This window comes from Poecilia latipinna, unplaced genomic scaffold (genome assembly GCF_001443285.1).
Source record: "Poecilia latipinna isolate Pla-1442-1.1 unplaced genomic scaffold, P_latipinna-1.0 Scaffold1056, whole genome shotgun sequence".
NCBI classification, from domain to species: Eukaryota; Metazoa; Chordata; class Actinopteri; order Cyprinodontiformes; family Poeciliidae; genus Poecilia; species Poecilia latipinna.
In genome coordinates this window covers 22317-42183 of record NW_015113672.1, presented here as the reverse complement: position 1 = coordinate 42183, position 19867 = coordinate 22317, and the positions used below count along the sequence as shown (strand labels likewise).

The 19867-nt window shown below is 37.6% G+C and overlaps 1 protein-coding gene across 7 annotated transcripts in view; it reads left to right on the top strand.

Annotated features, from left to right (window-relative positions):
• Positions 1–19620, top strand: part of gne (glucosamine (UDP-N-acetyl)-2-epimerase/N-acetylmannosamine kinase) — a 27697-nt gene extending 8077 nt beyond the window's left edge. Inside the window, exons 1-16 of one of the 7 annotated variants that reach the window (XM_015051610.1) lie at positions 527–686; positions 1426–1521; positions 8363–8386; positions 8497–8571; positions 8976–9124; positions 9199–9445; positions 9551–9758; positions 10977–11129; positions 12232–12444; positions 13528–13615; positions 14108–14318; positions 14902–15031; positions 15127–15348; positions 16112–16294; positions 16380–16496; positions 17687–19620. In XM_015051610.1, coding sequence (XP_014907096.1) covers positions 8515–8571; positions 8976–9124; positions 9199–9445; positions 9551–9758; positions 10977–11129; positions 12232–12444; positions 13528–13615; positions 14108–14318; positions 14902–15031; positions 15127–15348; positions 16112–16294; positions 16380–16496; positions 17687–17922 — 2214 coding nt within the window. In that variant the 5' untranslated portion in view covers positions 527–686; positions 1426–1521; positions 8363–8386; positions 8497–8514 and the 3' untranslated portion in view covers positions 17923–19620. Of the gene's footprint in view, positions 1–526; positions 687–1425; positions 1522–2701; positions 3874–8362; positions 8387–8496; positions 8572–8975; positions 9125–9198; positions 9446–9550; positions 9759–10976; positions 11130–12231; positions 12445–13527; positions 13616–14107; positions 14319–14901; positions 15032–15126; positions 15349–16111; positions 16295–16379; positions 16497–17686 lie in introns of those variants that run through there. The other 6 variants (XM_015051609.1, XM_015051613.1, XM_015051607.1 and 3 more) reach the window with 6 other exon arrangements.
• Positions 19621–19867: the final 247 nt, after the last annotated feature.

Below are 19867 nucleotides of genomic sequence, written 5' to 3'. Positions count from 1 at the left end.
TTTATAGAGAGAAATGGGTGTGTTTTGATATATAAATATATGTCTAATATATATATATATATATATATATATATATATATATATATATATATATATATATATATATATGTTTAGGATTACTCCAAAATATTGCAGACATTATTATTTGTATGTCATTTAATATAATTTATCAAAAGTTTAATAATGCTGATGAACAAATATAGAGAGTTTAAATTTTAAAGATTATGCACCACACATACTGGCCCACTCTGGTAAAGTCCTGGATTACTGTGACTTCATATAATGTGCTTGGATTTGATCTAGCTGGCTGAAAATTTGAGGCCAGAGCCTGGACAGAAGGCTCAGAGCCAAAGCATAATGACTTAAATGGGTTCATTAAAGCATTTATTACTTTTAAAAGAGACTTGTAATAAGCTGATTGGGGCTCTGATAGTAAGGTTTGCTTTTTTACCGGCAGACACAAAGAAAACGCCTAGTCAGGGGTCTTTTATTCTGAAAGCTCACACCTCGAATGTCCGGTTTAGCTTCGAGAACTGTTCGGGAAATTAAGGGAAAAACCTCCTCGACTACTGTACTACTGCAGCATGTTCATGTTGGCTGTTATCTGAAAACTCGCCTCAGAGGACCGAGTGAACCTAACAATCGATGACTTTAACCTGAAGTACTCACAACGCCTCTAGTTTAAGGTAAACCTCATTACATTTGAAACTCCGCCGGTATACAACACCATGTATCCCAAAACATCGAAACTTTAACGAACTTATGTGGACTATGCTAGCCAGAGTCCACATAAGCTAAGCACAGGCCACTGCGAAACATCCAGTCAGTGAGTGAAGATGGTTTTTGGCCAACGTGTCCGTCACAGGAGGAGTGGTTAGACTGTAAAAGGTCTAATTTCGCGGACCTAGTTATCTTTTGTTTACTCCTCCAACAAGCTAGCTGATAATAGCTTAACGCCATTGAGTAGAACTGCCAGAGCGGTTGCGACAAAACCAGCAAAATAAGAAAGTGAGAAAATAAGAATTTATCTGGTCGGTAAAGTGAAATCGTTTCAGGAAATCCTTGACTTGATTTAGTGTTAGGTGTTAGCAGTGGGTGAAATTGCAACTCGGAGATACCCCCAACGTGTGGTCGTCTGATGGAGGAACAATAGATGGCATTAGAAGTTAACAGCAGAAAGACGTTTAAGTTTTTAACCGGATTATTACACACACCTACTTCTAAATAAAATACATGTTACTGGTGCAGTTTAAAAAAAGTAGAGTAACTTCGAAAGTGAAATGATTTAATTAACGCCTGAAGTGGTGTCATAGCATAAAATACTCTGTTTATTAGTTTGATCTATTAAAACAAATAATCTGATTGAGTGAATTGATGTAGTGGAGAAATTACCTGTTCAAAAACAGTATTTTTATGCATCTACAGATTCGATTAAATTAAGTTCAGTGCTGATGAATGAGCAGGATGGATCTCCTGTAGCAGTCTGTATTACATCAGTTCTGAAGAAGCCCCTGACTTGAGGTGAGGAATCTTGAGGGTGTCTTTTATTTTCTTGATTTTATGAATAATCCTCCTTCAGAGGTTCTACTGCCATCCCCACCAGAACAGAACCAGCCTCCTTTATCAGGTTGTTTAGCCTTTTTAAGTCAGTGGTTCTGATGCTGACCCAGCACATGACGGCAGAATAGATTACACTCTTTAAAGATCAAGTCATCACAGTCACCCATACAAGTTACAACGCAGTGTGTAGTTCTTTATTCAGGTTTCAGTGACATAATCAAAATAAACTATGCCTAATTAAGTAATGAGTTTTGAAAGAACACTCCCCAGTCAAGATTCATAGACTTTCCATTACAAACATGAAAACACAAAAAACTTAGTTGTGTTTTTAAATACCACATATCCTTTGCATCTGATCTATAGGAGGCAGTTCAAGGGCCTTTTTTATATTGTAAAAAAATAAATAAAACTTTCTTCTAATAAAAAGCAACATTTTTGGAAATGGCTACCAACAAACTCCAAATACTTTATTCAAGTAAACTGCTGTTTGATGTATGTTCTGCTTAATTGATTCTAATCAACCGTTGTTGTTGTTTTTTTGTTTTGTTTTTTGCATGTCCAACTTGTCCGAAATAAATGATTTGTCTTTAGCTTTCTAGGCGACTCCATTAAGCTGTCACAGCTCTTAAAAAAAATAAAATTAAATTAAATCCTGACGCTACATAAAGATATTTTATCTTTACGTACATAAAGATATCTACATAAAGCTATTTTACTGTCATGTATTTCAATATGTCCTGTAAAATTATCTACAGAGGAAGTAGCTACAAATAACAAAAAAATAGTAATTAGTTGTGATTGAAATCCTGGTGTATGCTACAGTGCTCTCTCGCAGTCTTTAAACATAACCTCTCATCTTGTTTCCTACACTTAGCCAGACATAATACATCTCCTCTACTGATAGACTCTCTGTTCCTTCATGAGAAACCCCAACAGAACAATACCTGGTGTGTATTATCACTCTGCAGATACTGTTGACTTTGGATCAAGGCTGAAGTTGGGAATGTTTTGAGAACTTTCATTCTGGTCTTTGGAGAGTTAGTGATGCAGCGCGTACAGCTGTAAATTGATCTTCCACTAGAATAATTCAAATTGGACTGTTCGATTTTTTGTGCTGAAATCATATTGGGTCAATATCAGTATCGACCAGTGCTGAAACCTGCAATTTCAGTATTGTATCAGAACTGAAAAAAATTGTATCACTTCTAATTTAAAGTAATATTTCAATTGTGCCAACACATTTCCTCTTACTGGAAATAAAATAATATTTTGGAGTCCTGATATTCAGGGTAAAGATGAGGGTGATGGCACAGAGACCCTCCAAACTCAGACTTGAGGCCCACCTCAAATTTGTTGGTTGAAAGACCAACAATCTCACTCTGCCAAGGTTACAAAGAACTTGTACCATTTCCAAAAATCTGTAGTGGTATGAAAAGATGCAAAGTTAAAAAGAGAAGAATACAAAACAGCTTGGATGAGGTAGAGCAGCTGTAAGTTGAGCTGAAAAACAATTGTAGGTTTCCCAGTAATGCTGTGGAAAATGCCAGAACACTGATGGGTGCACAGTTCACGGCCCATGGCTTTGTTTGCCTTTTTACTTCATCGAAGTAGCTTGACATGGAAGCGACTCTTTTGTGTACTTTGATATCACAGTAACTACTTTTTTCAGGGGGAGTTAGACCAGGATGTCGCTACCGTATCAACAGTTTGCTCAGCTTCGTTTGCAGAGCTGATGGCGTTCCCTAATGTCGCACATGGAGTGACACGTCGTCAGCTGTTATCTGCCTAATATGTTCAGCATGTTTGGGGAGGATATGAATCACATCACAATCATTTTTCTTTTGGGTATAAATTGCTCATTTAGAATCAGAATGGTTTGATGTAAGATAGTTACTTTCTGTGAACTTAGATTAACAAGTAACCCAAAATCTAAGGGCTTAATTTAGATGAATGAAAGAGGAGCGACTGTTCTTTTCTGCTTTCCTGTCTGCCTGGAACGTGTGCTGCTGCTTCGTCTTCCTCGTGCTCGTCCAATCACGAGCCACGGCTCGAGCCGTTGCCCTGCATTCGACACACGCCGCTCCGCCCCCCCTCCGGCTCCATGTCTCTGTCACCAAACCTTTCTCCCTTTCTTTCTCCTCTTGTGTTTGCTGGTTGGTGCTTGCTCTCCCTCTGCTGCTTAATGTTGTGATAAAAAAGAGGATTGAATAGAAAAAAAAGAAGCCTAGAGGGGATTTTTTTTTTTTTTTAGCTCCTAATCAGAGCATGTGGAAGATGGAAAAGCAGCCCGGTGCTTTGAATAGAAACCCTCATGTGAGTCAGACAGCCTTTTTTTTTTTTTTTTTTTTTAATGTTGCGGTTCTTTTTTAAGCTTCTTCACTCTCACTTTTACCCGTTTTGCCTGTTCGTATCTGTGGTGTGTACGTCTGCTTCGGCTGCTGTGTCATCTCTTGCTTCTCGCATGCATCCCTGCCCCCATGTCACACCGTCGGCTGCTGATGTTGTCTTGTGATGCTCGAGTGGAAGCCGCTGCGTTTCTGAGTCTAAGATGCCAGTCTAACTGGTTTTGATGGGGACTGGGGTTGAAGATGATTCTCGACTGGTTCAAAAAAAAAAAAGCACACACGGGCATTTATTTTCCACAACCACAACGGCGAGTTACTTTTATTTCAGAGGTGTGCCGAGTTGTCTTGTTAGCACAGCATAAATATTTCTTAGTAGTAGCAAGTGTACAATCTGTTTTATGCAACAGTCTGTCAGTATTCATAGATGGTACTGCAAACTGATGTTACACATCATTTCACGCGGTATCTACAAACACCAGCTGGTAAAGCTTTCAAACGCTTAGATTGTTTCAGAATGAGTACCAAACCGCGTTCATGTATGAAAATGAAACCACGTCGGTCAGGGTTAACAAGGCGACCGGCAATATTGCCATAAAGATAAGAGAACATGAGCCTTTTTCCTGCCATGGCTGACTTCACATCCACGTTGGAAGCTCAAGTTTTTTTCCCCCTTTTCATTTGATCTTCAAATCTTAAACTAAACGATGCACAAAAGTAGAATTTGTTTAAAGCAGTAGATTTAGATCTAGCTAATGTGTGATTTTACTAAAGCAGGTGCTTTAGTGATCTGATACTTTATGCACACAGGTGGGGGGAAAAAAATAAAACATACTTGTGAGTTCGATTTGTCCGTCCGGTTGTACAGCTGTAACAAAAAAGCAGGCGAATCGGGTGGGTGGAAGATTTTAATAACAATCCCTATGTTGACAGGCGAGTACAGCGACTTCTGAACTCGCCAAGGTTCAAGAAAGAAAACAGTTCTTCATGTTTCAAAGTAAAAAATTGTCGTCACCGTGACTTCAAACAGAGCGGCGAAGATGCCCCAAAGAGACTGCTCCGTTATTCACATAACGATCCCAATGAGAACGACAGCTGAAATTGCTTCAAGAATTTAGATGTTGCAATTGTTTTGTGTGCAGAAACACCAGACATGAATAATTTCACCCAGGGGAGTTGGTTAATTGACTTTTGTGGTGTTGAAATTTCCTCAGTCAGGATTTCTGGTGACAGAGCTGCTCTTTAAATCAGCAGAGCTCTTTTGGCAAGGCACATTTTAATCTAATTAAATCAAAAGTTGTTTATTTAGGTGGCTTTTACATATTTTTAAAACGGTCAAGGAACGTAACTTATGTGTAAATATGATTTGCCGTATATTAGTGATTCCCTAATATATTGTAAAATATACTCTGTGTTGAACTGCTTGGGCAGCACTAAATATGAGCTTATCATGAAAATGTACTGATAAATATTTGCTTATGACTTTTCTTTAAAGCAGCAGGAAATAATTTAGGAGGCTGTTGATTGGTTCTGATAAAGTTGATAATTTAAAGTCATCTTTGAAATATTAATTCTTACTTATGCCTTACTGTTTCAATTATCTGAACTAACCAGTTTGTAATCCTGTACCTAAACCATGACATACAAAGTTATGAATGGATTTTCATTTATGGGACAGTGTACAATGTACATTATTAACCACTGATGGAGAGATGGACAGTACCAGGTTATAGCTACAAATGCTACTTGCCACCTGTAGTCGCAACACAAACAATCACAGGAAATGGTTTGTGTTGCACTCTGTTTCCATTTATTCTGGTTCGAATGTGGGATGCACCAATTTGAAAATTTGGGCCCATATTAAAACCGCTGCTTTGGCTGATAAGCAGCATTATATACAGGGCTGCAACTAACAAATATTATTCTATTCTGATGATTAAGCAGATAAAACAATTGGCACATTTTTCAGATTTATCATTTAAGCCTTTGTATATAATTTTAGATTTACCTTAAAAGATGTTCCTTTTTTAATGAAATAAACATTTTATGGCTTAAAATGCGGTAACAGATCATGTATGGCAATGGATCCATCTGCATCTAAAAAAAAAAACCTTCTAATATTAACATGTGAAAAGCTCAGCTTTTTCTGCTTGATTTAGCTTCAGTACAGTGTAGGACTTACGTTTTGATTAACCAATTAATAATTGGACAACAAAATATGCTTTTTAAAATTATTACAGAATTTGAACCGGATGAATCTAATACTATGCCACTTTGGAGTACAACATATTTACAAAGATTATTTTCTTTCTTAAATGCAAAATGTATATATATTTTTACAGTTTTGGCTTAATTAGTGCTTTGAGGATGTTATTCTGTCAGCAAACGGCCTTATTTTTGAGTCTGATACTCCAGTTAATGCTAAATTTATTTCTAAATTAGTTGATGATTATTTCAATAATCAGTTAATCACAATTAATTGTTTCAGTCCAAAATCGCAATTGGACAGTCAGACTTTTTAAAGATTGGTAATCGGCCAAAAAACTGCAATCGATGCACCCCTAGTGAAAACAGAAAATATTTTGAGTCTTCTATCGACGCAGGTGTGAAACGTTCCCATGGGTAATAGGAAATAGGAAAACTCTGCTTTGTCCAAAAGCCCAAAGAGATTTGCATGCTTATGTTGCTAGGTGAGTGAGTTTTGCTAAGAACCAGTTCTTTGTGTTTTGACTACTGAAGCCTCAGGTAAGGCCCTGAAAAGTAGAGCTGGATTTCCGAGCAGGATCAAATGCCAAATCTGAAGGCCCTATTCATTGAAGAACTCAGGGCTGGACGATAACCAACTTATCTCTCGTGACCACTACAAGGTTCTTAAGAACACTTTTTTTTCAGCAGCATAACGCAAACGTTACCGTTTTTTTTTTTTTTTTTTTTTTTTTTTTTTTGCTTCTTTAAATTGTTGTCATACACAGAATCTAAAGAATGCGTCAGTGGGAGCATCAAACCTATTGAGACGTTGAATGACGTGGCTTTCTGGCTGTGGAGGAACAAACTGGTTAATAACTGGTTTTTTGGACACACAAGAGTCATAGACCGGCTCTGAAACCAGTCAGGGATTAACGCAAATGACAACAGTGGGAGAAAAATTTCACCCACTTTAAAAAAAGGCAAAAAGCAATGATGATTAAAAAAAAAAAACATTGCAACTATTTCATTTGATGTTCAGCACTGGCTTACCACTGGTTCAACATGTTAAATCCTGAAAAGACTTCTGAGTTGGATCAGTGATAAAAAAAATAATCTAAAATTCCTTGAAGTTTGCTTAAACAGTTAAGTGGCAATGCATTATTAGATAAATATGATACACATGAGCATTGAAAATTAGCCATGGCTATAAGTCCTAAATAATATATATAACAAGTTAAACCTATTTATTTGAAGGTTGTCCCTATCAAATCAATCAATCAGCCCCTGTTTTTTCTGAATGGTTTGCGATTATGTTTTGCTCAGAGACGAACTGATCAGGCTTTTCCTGGCCGCTACCAATTTCTGGTTTTCTTTTGACTCTGACCTCCTGATTCTGATTTATTATTTATTGTTTTTTAAAGACTTTCAACAAAAAGTTAGAGAAGGACATTTTGCTTTTTTTTTTATTCATGTATTTATTGGATAGACGAGAGGGATTTAAATCCAGGAATTATAAGATTATCCTCAAAGTATATGCTCATCAGCTGTTCTGGATTTTTATTAAACTGTGACAAGTGTATTAATTATTTTTGGTTGATCTGCTTAAATGGTTCTTTTGTTTCCATCCATTGATTGAGTAGCAAAAAAAAAAAAAAGGATTTTTTTGGTATTTGACTGGGACTTTCAGGAAATACTGGCCAATTTTCTTACCTCTGGCTGATTAATTGGTAGATTTCTAACATTGTTGCTTTTTGTCGTCAGTGTAACACTGAAAAAGCTGCTCAAACACTAAAGAAAGTTGAAAGTTTCAAAGTTTAAACTAGTCTCACAATTTACTCTTATAAGGTATCAGAATATCCTGGTGCTAGTCTGCTGTCAGCCTGTTTACACTAGCATTATATGCAAGTTTCCTTTATTGAATGAAATGAGTTTGACACACCTGTTCAAATAAATGAACTTATTCATGTGACTGAGCACGAAAGTTTGCCACACCTGCATTCATGACTCGTTCAGAATGTTAGCTGTTAATGCACGCTAACAGGTTCTCCCAGCCAGTCCACATTCAAGAATCACCTGTCAAGATTTGAAGTTATAAATATATATATATACTAGCTGTCAAAAACACTCAATATCTCTGAAATAGAATAAAATAATGTGTATATATTTTTATTTAGTGAAGGTGAGGCTTGATCAGACGATAAAGCTTGTAGGCATGTTTCCTGTATGTGTCAATTGCTCTTATAGTGGAGTTTTGTTGTATTTTCATGCTTCAGTCTCTGAATACATGGAAGGCTCAGGTGAGTATGACCCTGTGTTGGACTTTGGAAGGTCTACAATGATTAACCTGCTTTAGCAGAAATCTTAATCTGAAGGCCCATCACCTAATCTTCTGGACTTTGTCTCTTAGGAGCTGTACTATCTGAGAATGCAAAGAACCAAAGAGAAGATGGACCATGAAAAGACTGAAGAAAACCTGTACCAGGTAGGATGCTTCTGCTTAACTGGATGAAAGGAGTTGGCTAGTTGTGACAAGTTCAAAAATATCCCTTGTATTTTATACATTTTTTTTTTTACAGATTATATTTTCAGACTATATTCCTTTATGTTTATATTAAAAACATAAAGGAATATAGTGTGTGAAAGAGACATTTCAAAACATACAATTTTGTTATGTTGTAGTTTACCTAGAAGATTATTAACAGTCATAAATTACAAAAAATAGTTAATTGAAATAGTCTTTTTTTGTTTTTAGCTCATTTGTATTGTTTCCAAAGTGGTGCTGGAAAAGATTAAAAACCTACCTTGAAAGTGCTTGAAAAGTGCTTGAATTTTACTGTGTGAAACATACAAGAACCCTGTAAGTCTGAACTTACGTTTTTTCTGCAGAACAAGAGGAGACTGAAAGTGTGTGTGGCAACATGCAACAGAGCCGACTACTCCAAGTTAGCTCCCATCATGTTTGGGCTCAAATCCCACCCTGAAGAGTTTGAACTGGAAGTCGTGGTGCTTGGTTCCCACCTCATCGACGATTACGGGTGAGAACCCGGAGCGACTTTCCATCCGTTCTTCATGGTTGTCGAGTTTTTAACGTTCTCCACCATCTCCCTAGAAATACGTTCCGTATGATTGAGCAGGATGACTTCGACATCGGCTCCAAACTCCACACCATCGTGCGAGGGGAAGACGAAGCGGCCATGGTGGAGAGCGTCGGGCTGGCCCTGGTGAAGCTCCCCGACGTCTTGCAGAGGCTAAGCCCCGACATCCTGATCGTCCACGGCGACCGTTTCGACGCTCTCGCTCTGGCAACTGCTGCCGCACTGATGAATATTCGGATACTTCATTTGGAGGGAGGCGAGGTAAGAGGACGCTGTATCTTCTGATTTAATGTGAACTTTGTCTTGTTTGTACTGAAAATTAAAAACGACGTGTTTTCTTTTCCGTCTCCTTCAACCCCTCAACAGGTTAGCGGCACTATCGACGACTCAATCCGCCACGCAATCAGTAAGCTGGCGCATTATCATGCCTGCTGCACGCGCATGGCAGAGCAGCACCTCATCGCCATGTGTGAGGACCACTCGCGCATCCTGCTGGCCGGATGCCCCTCATACGACAAGCTGCTGTCGACTTGTCACCGGGACGACTACATGGATATCATCAAAAGCTGGCTAGGTGTGCACAGATTAACTTGGTCCAATCAAATAATGTTAAGTTTCTATATTTTTTTTATACTTTTACAAAATGCTTTATTTAACATGTTGAAGCCCTCTTGTTATTGCATAGATTTTTTTTATATGTAAGGCTACATAATTTTCTCAAAAGAACTCCTGCCACTCCTAACAGGCAGCTTTCCATTTTTGTTCAATTCAGAAATATATTAATTTTCCCAAAAGGAAATTAAATTACTAAATGTCATAACTCATTCGATCTCCAGTAGCAGTCAGTTTCGCAACAAATCCAAAGACGCCTCTGACTGAAGACTTTTAATCTATGACATGATTCATGTCTGTCATGACATGTTAACAGACCAGTATCCAAGCAGAACCATGACGCCTTCTATAGTTGGCAAACTCTGCTAGTCGACCTCATTTGCTTTTGCCACTCCTCTTTAAATCCGTCTGGTCATCTAGTTAGAAAGCTGGCTAAAGTGATGTTGGATTTGGGGATATAATCCTTGCCCATTATGATCTATGAATCTGGATTTTAATTAAGCAAAATAAATCCAAATTCTACATGTTTGTAAAAAAAATATAGCTAATGCTAACTGTTTCCAAGAACAAGTTGTTTCTGCTTTGGGGATACAGTTGGCTACAATCAGAGACAATAAGCTGCATTTGAAAAATCTTTCCTGAAGGAGAACAATCAGAGCTGAGTGGAACAGCAGTCTGCAGAGTCAGGTTAGCATAATGCTAGTTACAAAGGATTCTGCAGGTGTGGCTGAAGTAGTCAAAACAGAAATTCAAGGAGATCAAACAGTTTTACTATAACATTAAAAGAAAAGAAAAAGCATAAGAAACGGGGCGAAGCATGTTCTTTATTGTGAGAGTTAGTCTGCTCTCCCAAACCAGGATAAGGATCAAGAGCGTCGGACTATGTTTGTCATACTTTAACAAGACGCTAAAGGCCTACGGCTCAAAGCAAACACGCAGGCGGGCCCAATTAAAGCCATAAAACCAGATAAGGTTAAACTCTTCGCAATACATTTTATAGAAGCAGTTCTAAAGTTGAGGGTATAAAGCTAAGATTGAGATTCGTCAAAGTAGAACAAAAACTCTGTTTGTCAGATTACCTCGCAGGTTTATGTTTTCACATTAAAAATATATATATTGTGCAGGATTGAGGTCGCTTCAGTTTACAGAAGAAATCAGGTGCTTTCTGATGGTTTTGCAGGTGATAAGGTGAAGGAAAATGACTACATTGTGGCGCTGCAGCACCCCGTCACCACTGACATCCAGCACTCCATTAAAATCTATGGACTGATGCTGGACGCACTCATCTCCTTCAACAAGAGGACGCTCATCCTCTTCCCTAATATCGACGCCGGTTAGTTACCTATGTCTTACCATGAATTATATAATAGAATATATTCAAAAAGTTGATTTATTGTAAGCATTTAATATACGTTAAATGAAACGCGCATTTAGATTGATTAATTATGCAGGGATGTATATTTCAAATGTTTTGTTAGTTTAATTACTTTTTTTATCATAAATAAAAATGCACAATGAAATTTTTTTGGAAAATTACAATATTGCATGAAATCAATGAAAAATTATGTTTTACTTACTTAAAAGGTATGTTAAGGTAGGCTACACTGCAAAAACATTTAATGTTATTAAGTATTTTTGGTCTAGTTTCGAGTGCAAATATCTCAATACGCTTGAAATAAGACAAAACTAACTTACAAGTAACTTTTCAGCATGATATTCGAGTTTGTTTTAAATTATAGATGAAAAAATATTTGTTCTATTGGTAGATTATTTCACTTATATCATGGCAAAAAATGTCTTGTTATAAGTGAAATAATCTGCCACTGGAACTAGTACTTTTTCTTCAATATCAATGGATTATTGACTTAAAGCAATCTCCATCTTGCTGAAAATTTCTTTACAAGTTAGTTTAGTCTTATTTCAATTGTGTTGAGATATTGCACCAAAATTACATGGTACAGTTTTGTTTTGTAGTGTGCAGTATATACACAATACTTGGTCTAGTTTACTTTTGCATGAATTACTGTGTATGAGATGGAGGAAGAGATCTTTTCAGCCATATTTTTATTTTTTCCTTCCTCTGAACTTTCAATTAAGACCCTCAGAAACAACTTTGTGTTCCACAAGCATCTTTAGTAATGACCTTTCCTTACTTCCTCTCCATATGCGTGTTGTCAATTGATTGTGATGTCTTAATTAATATTCAAATTTAGTTCAAAAGTGAATTTTGGATTATCAGAGTTAAACTTGAGAATGTTGAACTTAGAATAAGTTTGACATTTTAAAGCAAATTTCTGAAATATATTCTAATTTTCTGAGATGCGCACCAGTTTGTTTGTTGAACCCAAATGATGCGTTTAGATTCATCTGTAAATGCAGCTAGTTGACTGGAAACGTGGCGCTGTCACTGAAACAAATCCGTCTCACCCAAACAGGAAGTAAGGAGATGGTGCGCGTCATGCGAAAGAAGGGCATCGAGCAGCACCCCAACTTTCGGGCAGTGAAGCACATTCCCTTTGAACAGTTCATTCAGCTCCTGTCGCACGCCGGCTGCATGATCGGAAACAGCAGCTGTGGCGTGCGGGAGGCTGGGGCCTTCGGCACGCCGGTCATCAACCTGGGAACAAGGCAAACAGGCAGAGAAACGGGTAGGTTTCACTAGCTTTAGCTAGCCGTTGCCATGGTGACACCTTTAAGAATGCATTTGTTTCACAAAAGTTGTTTGTTTTTTTACAGAATAATTAAACAGTTAAAATTGTTAGAGGAAAATGATCCCAAGTTGCTACTTATGAAATGTCAGAATTATTTTTGCTCTTCAGCCAGAATGTATCTATCTGGAATGTATATCTATGTATATCAGAATGTATCGTCTATCTTTATATAATGAAAAGTAAGGTAAAACAAGTTGTAGCATTAATATAATCATTTTAATAACATTTAATGTAATAAAAACAATATTGTATAATAATTACTTGCTATTAATATTTTTGAACCAAAAACAATCTGCTAATAAATTCTGGCACATAACACCGATACTCAACTGCTGCTGTATTGTTGTTGGTGCTAAAATGTAGATTTTTATTTTTAATTTTTTTTTTTGTATAGCTTTGTTTAAAAAGTTGGGGGGAAAATATATTATTTTTTAAGGGCTGTCACAAAAGCCAAAAGATCCCATTTATTTCAAAGTGCTTAAATAGGTTTACTGAGAATTTACACCAGTGTATCCTATTTATATATCTGATGAATATACTCTCCACTGGAATATGTTTTGGAGTTTAGGAGGTTTTTAACGCCTGAATGATTCATGAGGTCACATTAAGTGATTTGAAAAAAAAAAAAGTTTGATGATAGTTAAGATATGGACAAAATAAAGAATGAAAAAGGAGCCAGATTATAATAGATTATAGTAATAATCTATTATAATTAATAGATTATAAGACAGTCTGGCTCTTTGGAAGCAGAACGTTAAAACATGAGTCGAGACTTTCACACAGTGCCACAAGGTTCCAACACACCCTTGTTTTCCACATTATGTAACACATTAGCAAATGCTTTTTCCACGTTTGTCAACCTGGCAAAGGCTTGATGTTAACGCATAGTTATTTTTTTGAGAGAACACCTCACAAAGAATCAAGTTACATTTCCTTATTTTACTAATCAACCCCCTCCATGTTTTGTCTGTCTAAGCATTACGTTATCTTTAAAACCGCAACAACATATCTGTCTTTCAGGTGAAAATGTTTTACATGTCAGAGACGCTGACACCCATAACAAGATCTACCACGCTTTGGAGCTCCAGTTTGGGAAGCGATATCCGGGGTAGGTACTTCCTGAGTTTCCCACCGGATTGTTGAGGCTCCACTTGACTGTATTTTGGGACCTTTCTGCACTTTAAAAACAAAATTTGATTCCAGTTTTAAGTTAAAACACATTGATTAAGTAAGCTGGAATCCAGTAAAATATTTTTAAAATTTGGATTTAACTTGATTGACTAAGCAAATGGCACATCTTTTTACAGGGAGACACCGTGATAGTCCTATGATTTACCACAGTTAAGAAACTCTAGCGTGATCTTCGCTAGAGGGGGTTGAAAATTAAGTTCACTGAATTCTTTGAAAGTAAAAATTTGATCCAGTTTAGCAACTTGTAAAGAAATTTGTCTTTGAAACAATCATTACAGTCCCTGCGTGTCATTTACAAAATGACACACATAAACATGTGCATTTGTAACTACAGCTTGTAGTTAACAGAGTGATTTCATCAAAAAAGTAAGTTTTTAAGAAACATAATGACACTAACGTTTATTTACAGCTCTAAAATCTACGGTGATGGCAATGCGGTGCCCCGGATTCTGAAGTTTCTGAGTAGCATCGACCTGGATGAGCCGCTCCAGAAGACCTTCTGCTTTCCTCCTGTGAAAGACACCATCTCCCAGGACATTGATCACATCCTGGAAACACAGAGCGCTCTGGCTGTCGACCTGGGCGGCACCAACCTGAGGGTGGCCATCGTCTGCATGCAGGTTAGGGCTAAGAGACGGTTACCTAAAGAGACTGATAATCGGAAAGTTCATTTATTTCAGTAATTTAATGCAAAAAGTCATGAGAATAACTGCTGCTGTTCAGAGTGCTATAGCAAAGCATGTTCCTGGAAAGTTGCGTGGAAGGAAAAACTGTGGTGGGAAAAGACTGCACCTGTATTATTGTTTTCACGCAGTTGTTTTTCCAGTTTTATTAATATGATGATTTTTTTAAAGGTAGAGCTTGAACTTCATGCAGAGAAAAAATTTGTGAACTGAAATCTGCGATATGAACTGAAAGTTTTGTCATATTTTATGGTACTATAGTGAAAAATGAATGGAACTCTTTATAACATATTTTTAAGGCTTTGAACAAACAATATGAACAGTTTTGGGGGGGGGGTTTAAACAACATTAATAGAAATTTTGCAACAATGTTAAATTAAATTTTTTATTATAAGAAATGTATTACGATAAATGATAAACGATTTCCACAACATGTAGATTTATTACCTTTCTGAATCTTTAACTGTACATTGTGAAAATGAAATAATTTCCATTCTTTCTCCTTTCTCTCTTTGTCCAGGGTAACATAGTAAAGAAATACACAGAGCCTAATCCGAAGACCTTTGAGGACAGGATGCATTTGATATTAAAGATGTGCAAAGATGCAGTGCAAGATGCTGTGCGCCTCAACTGCAGGATCCTGGGCGTTGGTATGGAAACGTGCAGCTGCTCCCCCTGCTGGACTGAAAACAGCTGTCAAGCTGAGCTACAGGAATCTCGAACTTTTTTTTTCTCCACACATTAGGAATTTCTACCGGCGGCCGCGTGAACCCGCAGGAAGGCATCGTCCTTCACTCCACCAAGCTGATCCAGGAGTGGTCCTCAGTGGACCTGAGGACCCCCATCTCGGACGCCCTGGGCCTACCCGTCTGGGTCGACAACGATGGCAACTGCGCTGCGCTGGCCGAGAGGAAGTTCGGCCACGGCAGGGGGGTGGACAACTTCGTCACCGTCATCACAGGAACAGGTGAGAAAGCGAGTATCGTATAAAATCACACCTTCATTTGTATGTCACATTTATTACTAACCCAACGTTAAAATTGAGAATCGTCACTAACACTGTAAAAACACAAAATCTTACAGAGTAGTTTCTAATGCAAATATCTTAGTACTGTTGAAATGAGACTGAACTGACTCACAAGTAACTTTTCAGCAAAATATAGCTGAAAAGTTTTGAAAATGATTCACTTAAAATTATGTTTTAAATCAATGATATTGATTTTCAAAGAGTACTAGTTCCACTGGCAGATTTTTTTCATTTAATACTTGGGAGAAAATGTCTTGTTATAAGTGAGATAATCTGTGAGTGAAACTAGTACTTTGTTGTAATGTGTATGAAGGAATCATTTACTTCAGACAAGCTGCTATACCTTGCTGAAAAGCTGCTTGTAGGTGAGTTTTGTCTTATAAGATATTTGCACTACAAACTGTTTTTTGCTGTTAACTGAGTATAATTGACCAAAGTTGCTTTAAGAAACCTTATTAGAAGTGAGGCGGATGTTTATTTCTACATGTAACGACTTGATTTTTTCCTAGGATATAAAATAAAATAAAAAACTGAAAATGCATATAATTGTGTTGTATTTATGAAATCTTTTCAAGATTTTATTTATTTATTTATTTATTTATTTTCACCAAGTTTAACAATTAAAACCATGATCTCTAATTCATCACTTGAATTGTTGTATCAGGTGCACTAATAGCTTAAAAAACATATTTTGCCTTCGTAGGTATTGGAGGAGGTATCATCCATAACTCCGAGCTGGTCCATGGCAGCACCTTCTGCGCCGCTGAGCTGGGTCACATCAAGGTTTCTCTGGACGGCCCAGAGTGTTCCTGTGGCAGCCAGGGCTGCATCGAAGCCTACGCGTCCGGAATGGCCCTGCAGAGGGAGGCCAAGCGACTGCACGACGGTGAGCTCCGTCTTCTCTGCTATTTCATTTTCTTTTTGACAGCGCTGTTCAAAAGTCGTGACCTGTTGGGGCTTCCTTTCTCCAGAGGAGCTGCTGAAGATGGACGGGATGGATGTGAAGCTTGCAGAGCCGATCACTGCCGCCCACCTCATCAGCGCGGCCAGGAATGGCAACTCCAAGGCCAATGCTGTCCTGCACAAAGGTTGGAACACAGACACCGACACGCAATCAAATATGCAGAATTTTGATTTAAACTGCAAACTGTAAAAAATAAAAAAACCTATATTGACAAAAAACTAGCCATCAAGACATCTGAAATCGTTTTTAAGCTTCTTATTTTAGAAATAAAGTAAGACGCTGAATATAAACACATCAGAGCACTATAATGATCGGAGTTATAACCATTGAAGTGAACAAAATGATAGAGAAAAACGTTTCACTGTTTTATTTAATATTTCAGTTATCAAAGAACTTCAGGTCGTGATCTAATGAGGCATTCGTGATAATTTAGACTTTTAAATACATTAAAATGATTCATCCCCTTTAACCGAGTCTTTGAAAAGTAAATAAAAAGCATTCACTGAAGTTCAATATTACATAACGTAGCTAAACATATCTTATAAAATGATTACATTCACTCTGAAAATATTCTAGTGACTAGTGGGATTTTTTTATTTTTTTTTTAATGTGCAAAAATTACCCTGAGCTTTCAGCAGGTGGTATTTTTTCTGCACAAAGCTCTGCCCTTTGAGGATGCAAAGCTGTTTGGTCTGGCTGTAATTGATAGACTGTACATAAATACCGACAGAACCTTTCCAAGACATGAATTGATGATTAGAACAAATTGTGGATGTGCCACAACTTTCTCCAGCTGAACAGAAACAAAACTGAAGTTATCATCTTTAGACGTAAAGAGGAACAACTCAGAGTCCTCACTCTTCTTCAGTTGTTAGCTAGAAACAAGTGAAGACAAAGTGATGGTCCCAGACCTGAACGTTCAGAGACACATAAAGACAGTTACAAAATCAGCCTTCTACCACCTGAGGAACATTTCCAGGACTGAAGGACTAATGTCCCAGCAAGATCTAGAGAAACTCATCTTTGTGTTTGTCTTTAGACACATTGATCACTGCAGCAGTGTATTCACAAGTCTGCCTAAAAAAATCAGTCAGCTGACCCAGAACGCTGCTGCTTTCTCACTTACAACACAGACTCTGCGTTTTGGTCGTAAACTCTGGTCACTTGTTTTTTTTGTTTGTTTGTTTTTTTCACTTGCGAATAGCTTTGGTCATTTTCCCATCAGTGAAGGTTTATTTTTGCTTTGAATTAAGAAGAAAGCTGAAAAATTAGAAGAAAAATCTAAGCCGTGTTTGTGTCTTCTTCCTGTTGCAGCGTCCCTGGCGCTCGGCGTAGGGATCGTCAACATCCTCCACATAGTCAACCCGTCGCTGGTGATTTTGTCCGGAGTCCTGGCGTCTTACTACCAGGCCCCGGTGCAGCAGGTCATGTTGGAGAGAGCGCTGTTCTCCGCCCAGAGCATCAAGGTCGTCAAGTCCGACCTGGAAGAACCGGCCCTGCTCGGCGCTGCTAGCATGGTGTTGGACTACGCTACGAGGAGGACGTACTGAGAGAACCGGAAACACACTTGGAAGATGTTTTACCAGAATATATCGAGTAAACCTTGATAAAAGGAGGAAGGGCTTGTAGTGAAGACTTGAATCTTGTATTGCAATGAATCCTTATCCTAATTTAAACAGTTTTTGGGAGAACAACCCTATAAGTCGATTGCTTGTTTACGGACATTAATGACTGTAGTTTGAAAGTGGGGGAGGGCTGGTGAGGTAATTAACTAGTTTATTGCACTATATTCCGTTTTTTTCTAGCTAAATTATTCTGGAGGGTTTTTTTTATTATCTTTGTTGTCATTTGCCATCTAAGCTGTGAAGCATTTTCCAGTTGCCTTTATGTTTTGGTGAATTTAGGCAAACCTAATACTACATGTACCACAAAGTTTCTCCCTATGTCGTCTGCTAACATCACCAGCATGACGATGGCTAAACTGATACCACTATGGTTCAGATTATAAGCCATTTTAAGCCGTTTATTTAATTTTATTTTCAACAGATCTGTACTAGTTCTTGGCTCCATCAGTCCAAACAAAGATGCTTCGGAGCTACCGAATCTTTTTAAGTCTTTAGGCCAAATTTCTGTGTGCAATATGTGGTGGCAATCTTACTGTTGTAGCGAATCTGTCTAATGTGTGGAAATTGGTGAAGGGGAACAACAGAGAAAAGGACACGTCTGCTAACCATTACTTAAGAGGGTGTTGTTTTCTAAAGAATGAAAATATTCACTAAGCTTTTAAATGTGTATATTTATATATTGACTTTTTCCCAATATGCTCAGATTTATGCTCTCCCATCACAGGATCTTGTGATCTTTTCCAAACCCGAATAGCGCCCTTGAAATAATCTCCAGACGTTCCCACGTTAAAGAGCTGCAATTCCCAAAATATTCCCTCATTTTGGAGGCAGTTTGCTTCAGTTTAAAGCTAGTCGTCTTTGCTGGAAGTCCAAACTCAGTGAATCTCTTTTACCTGTTTTCTGGTTATTCAATCTTGACTTTAGTCTTGTTTTGACAAAGTGGACCTTATTTCTTTCACTGCAGTGAAAAACTGTTTGTTCTGATCAAATTTTTAACATCATTTCATTGTGTTTGAATGTTACCGGTGCTATTTGGGCCGCAAAATAAAAGTACGTATATGTGTTTTGGGTGGGAGAAGAAAATGCTAGTATGTTCTAAACTGACATGCAAGTGGTGGGAAGTAGGCAGAGTACAGTTCCTTACAGTAAAACAAAGCTTTAATGAAGCTCTTAAGCTTTGGGGGGGTTATTTTTATTTTTTATCAAAACCCAGATGTGACCAAAGTGTTGACATTCTGCTGTGTGTTCTAAATCCATTAAACCGGCTTAATATGTCAGGTTTCTGTATATCATTTATTATTCTCGTCTTCCAGAGGCATGGGGGGGATACCAGCTATTGTTGTATTTAATGTTATGAATTTTATTTTTACTGCACATCACATAAGGCTGTACTGACAGAAAACCTTGCAGCTGCTACAGGCTGGTGAGATGGATGTATAGAATGTGTTTTCTACATTACCTCTGACCTTATGAAGACATTTGGAGGATGCCTTTTGAAGATGAATAATGAGGTTTGTATGTACTTCTACATGTTGTGTTGTACATTATGTGCCGTATAAAATATATTTCTAGAAGCTTAATGATTTTGTTGGTCCAATTAATAAAACATTTTGGATACTAAAAGAGTCTGTTCAATTATGTCTCCCGTCAGAAGGCGGAGTCCCTCAAGGATCAGTTTTGGAACCACTTTTGTTCACCCTTCATGTTGTTAATATAAATTAAAACTTGTTTCCTGCATCATTTGTGAAACTTTTTTCCATTTGTACACTTTGTGGCCCACCTTTGTGATTTTAAGACTCTGATTACTCTCATGTTGTAAAACCCAGCCTTTTTTTTCCCTCCTAGCTGCATACTTCAACAGCCAGGCAAA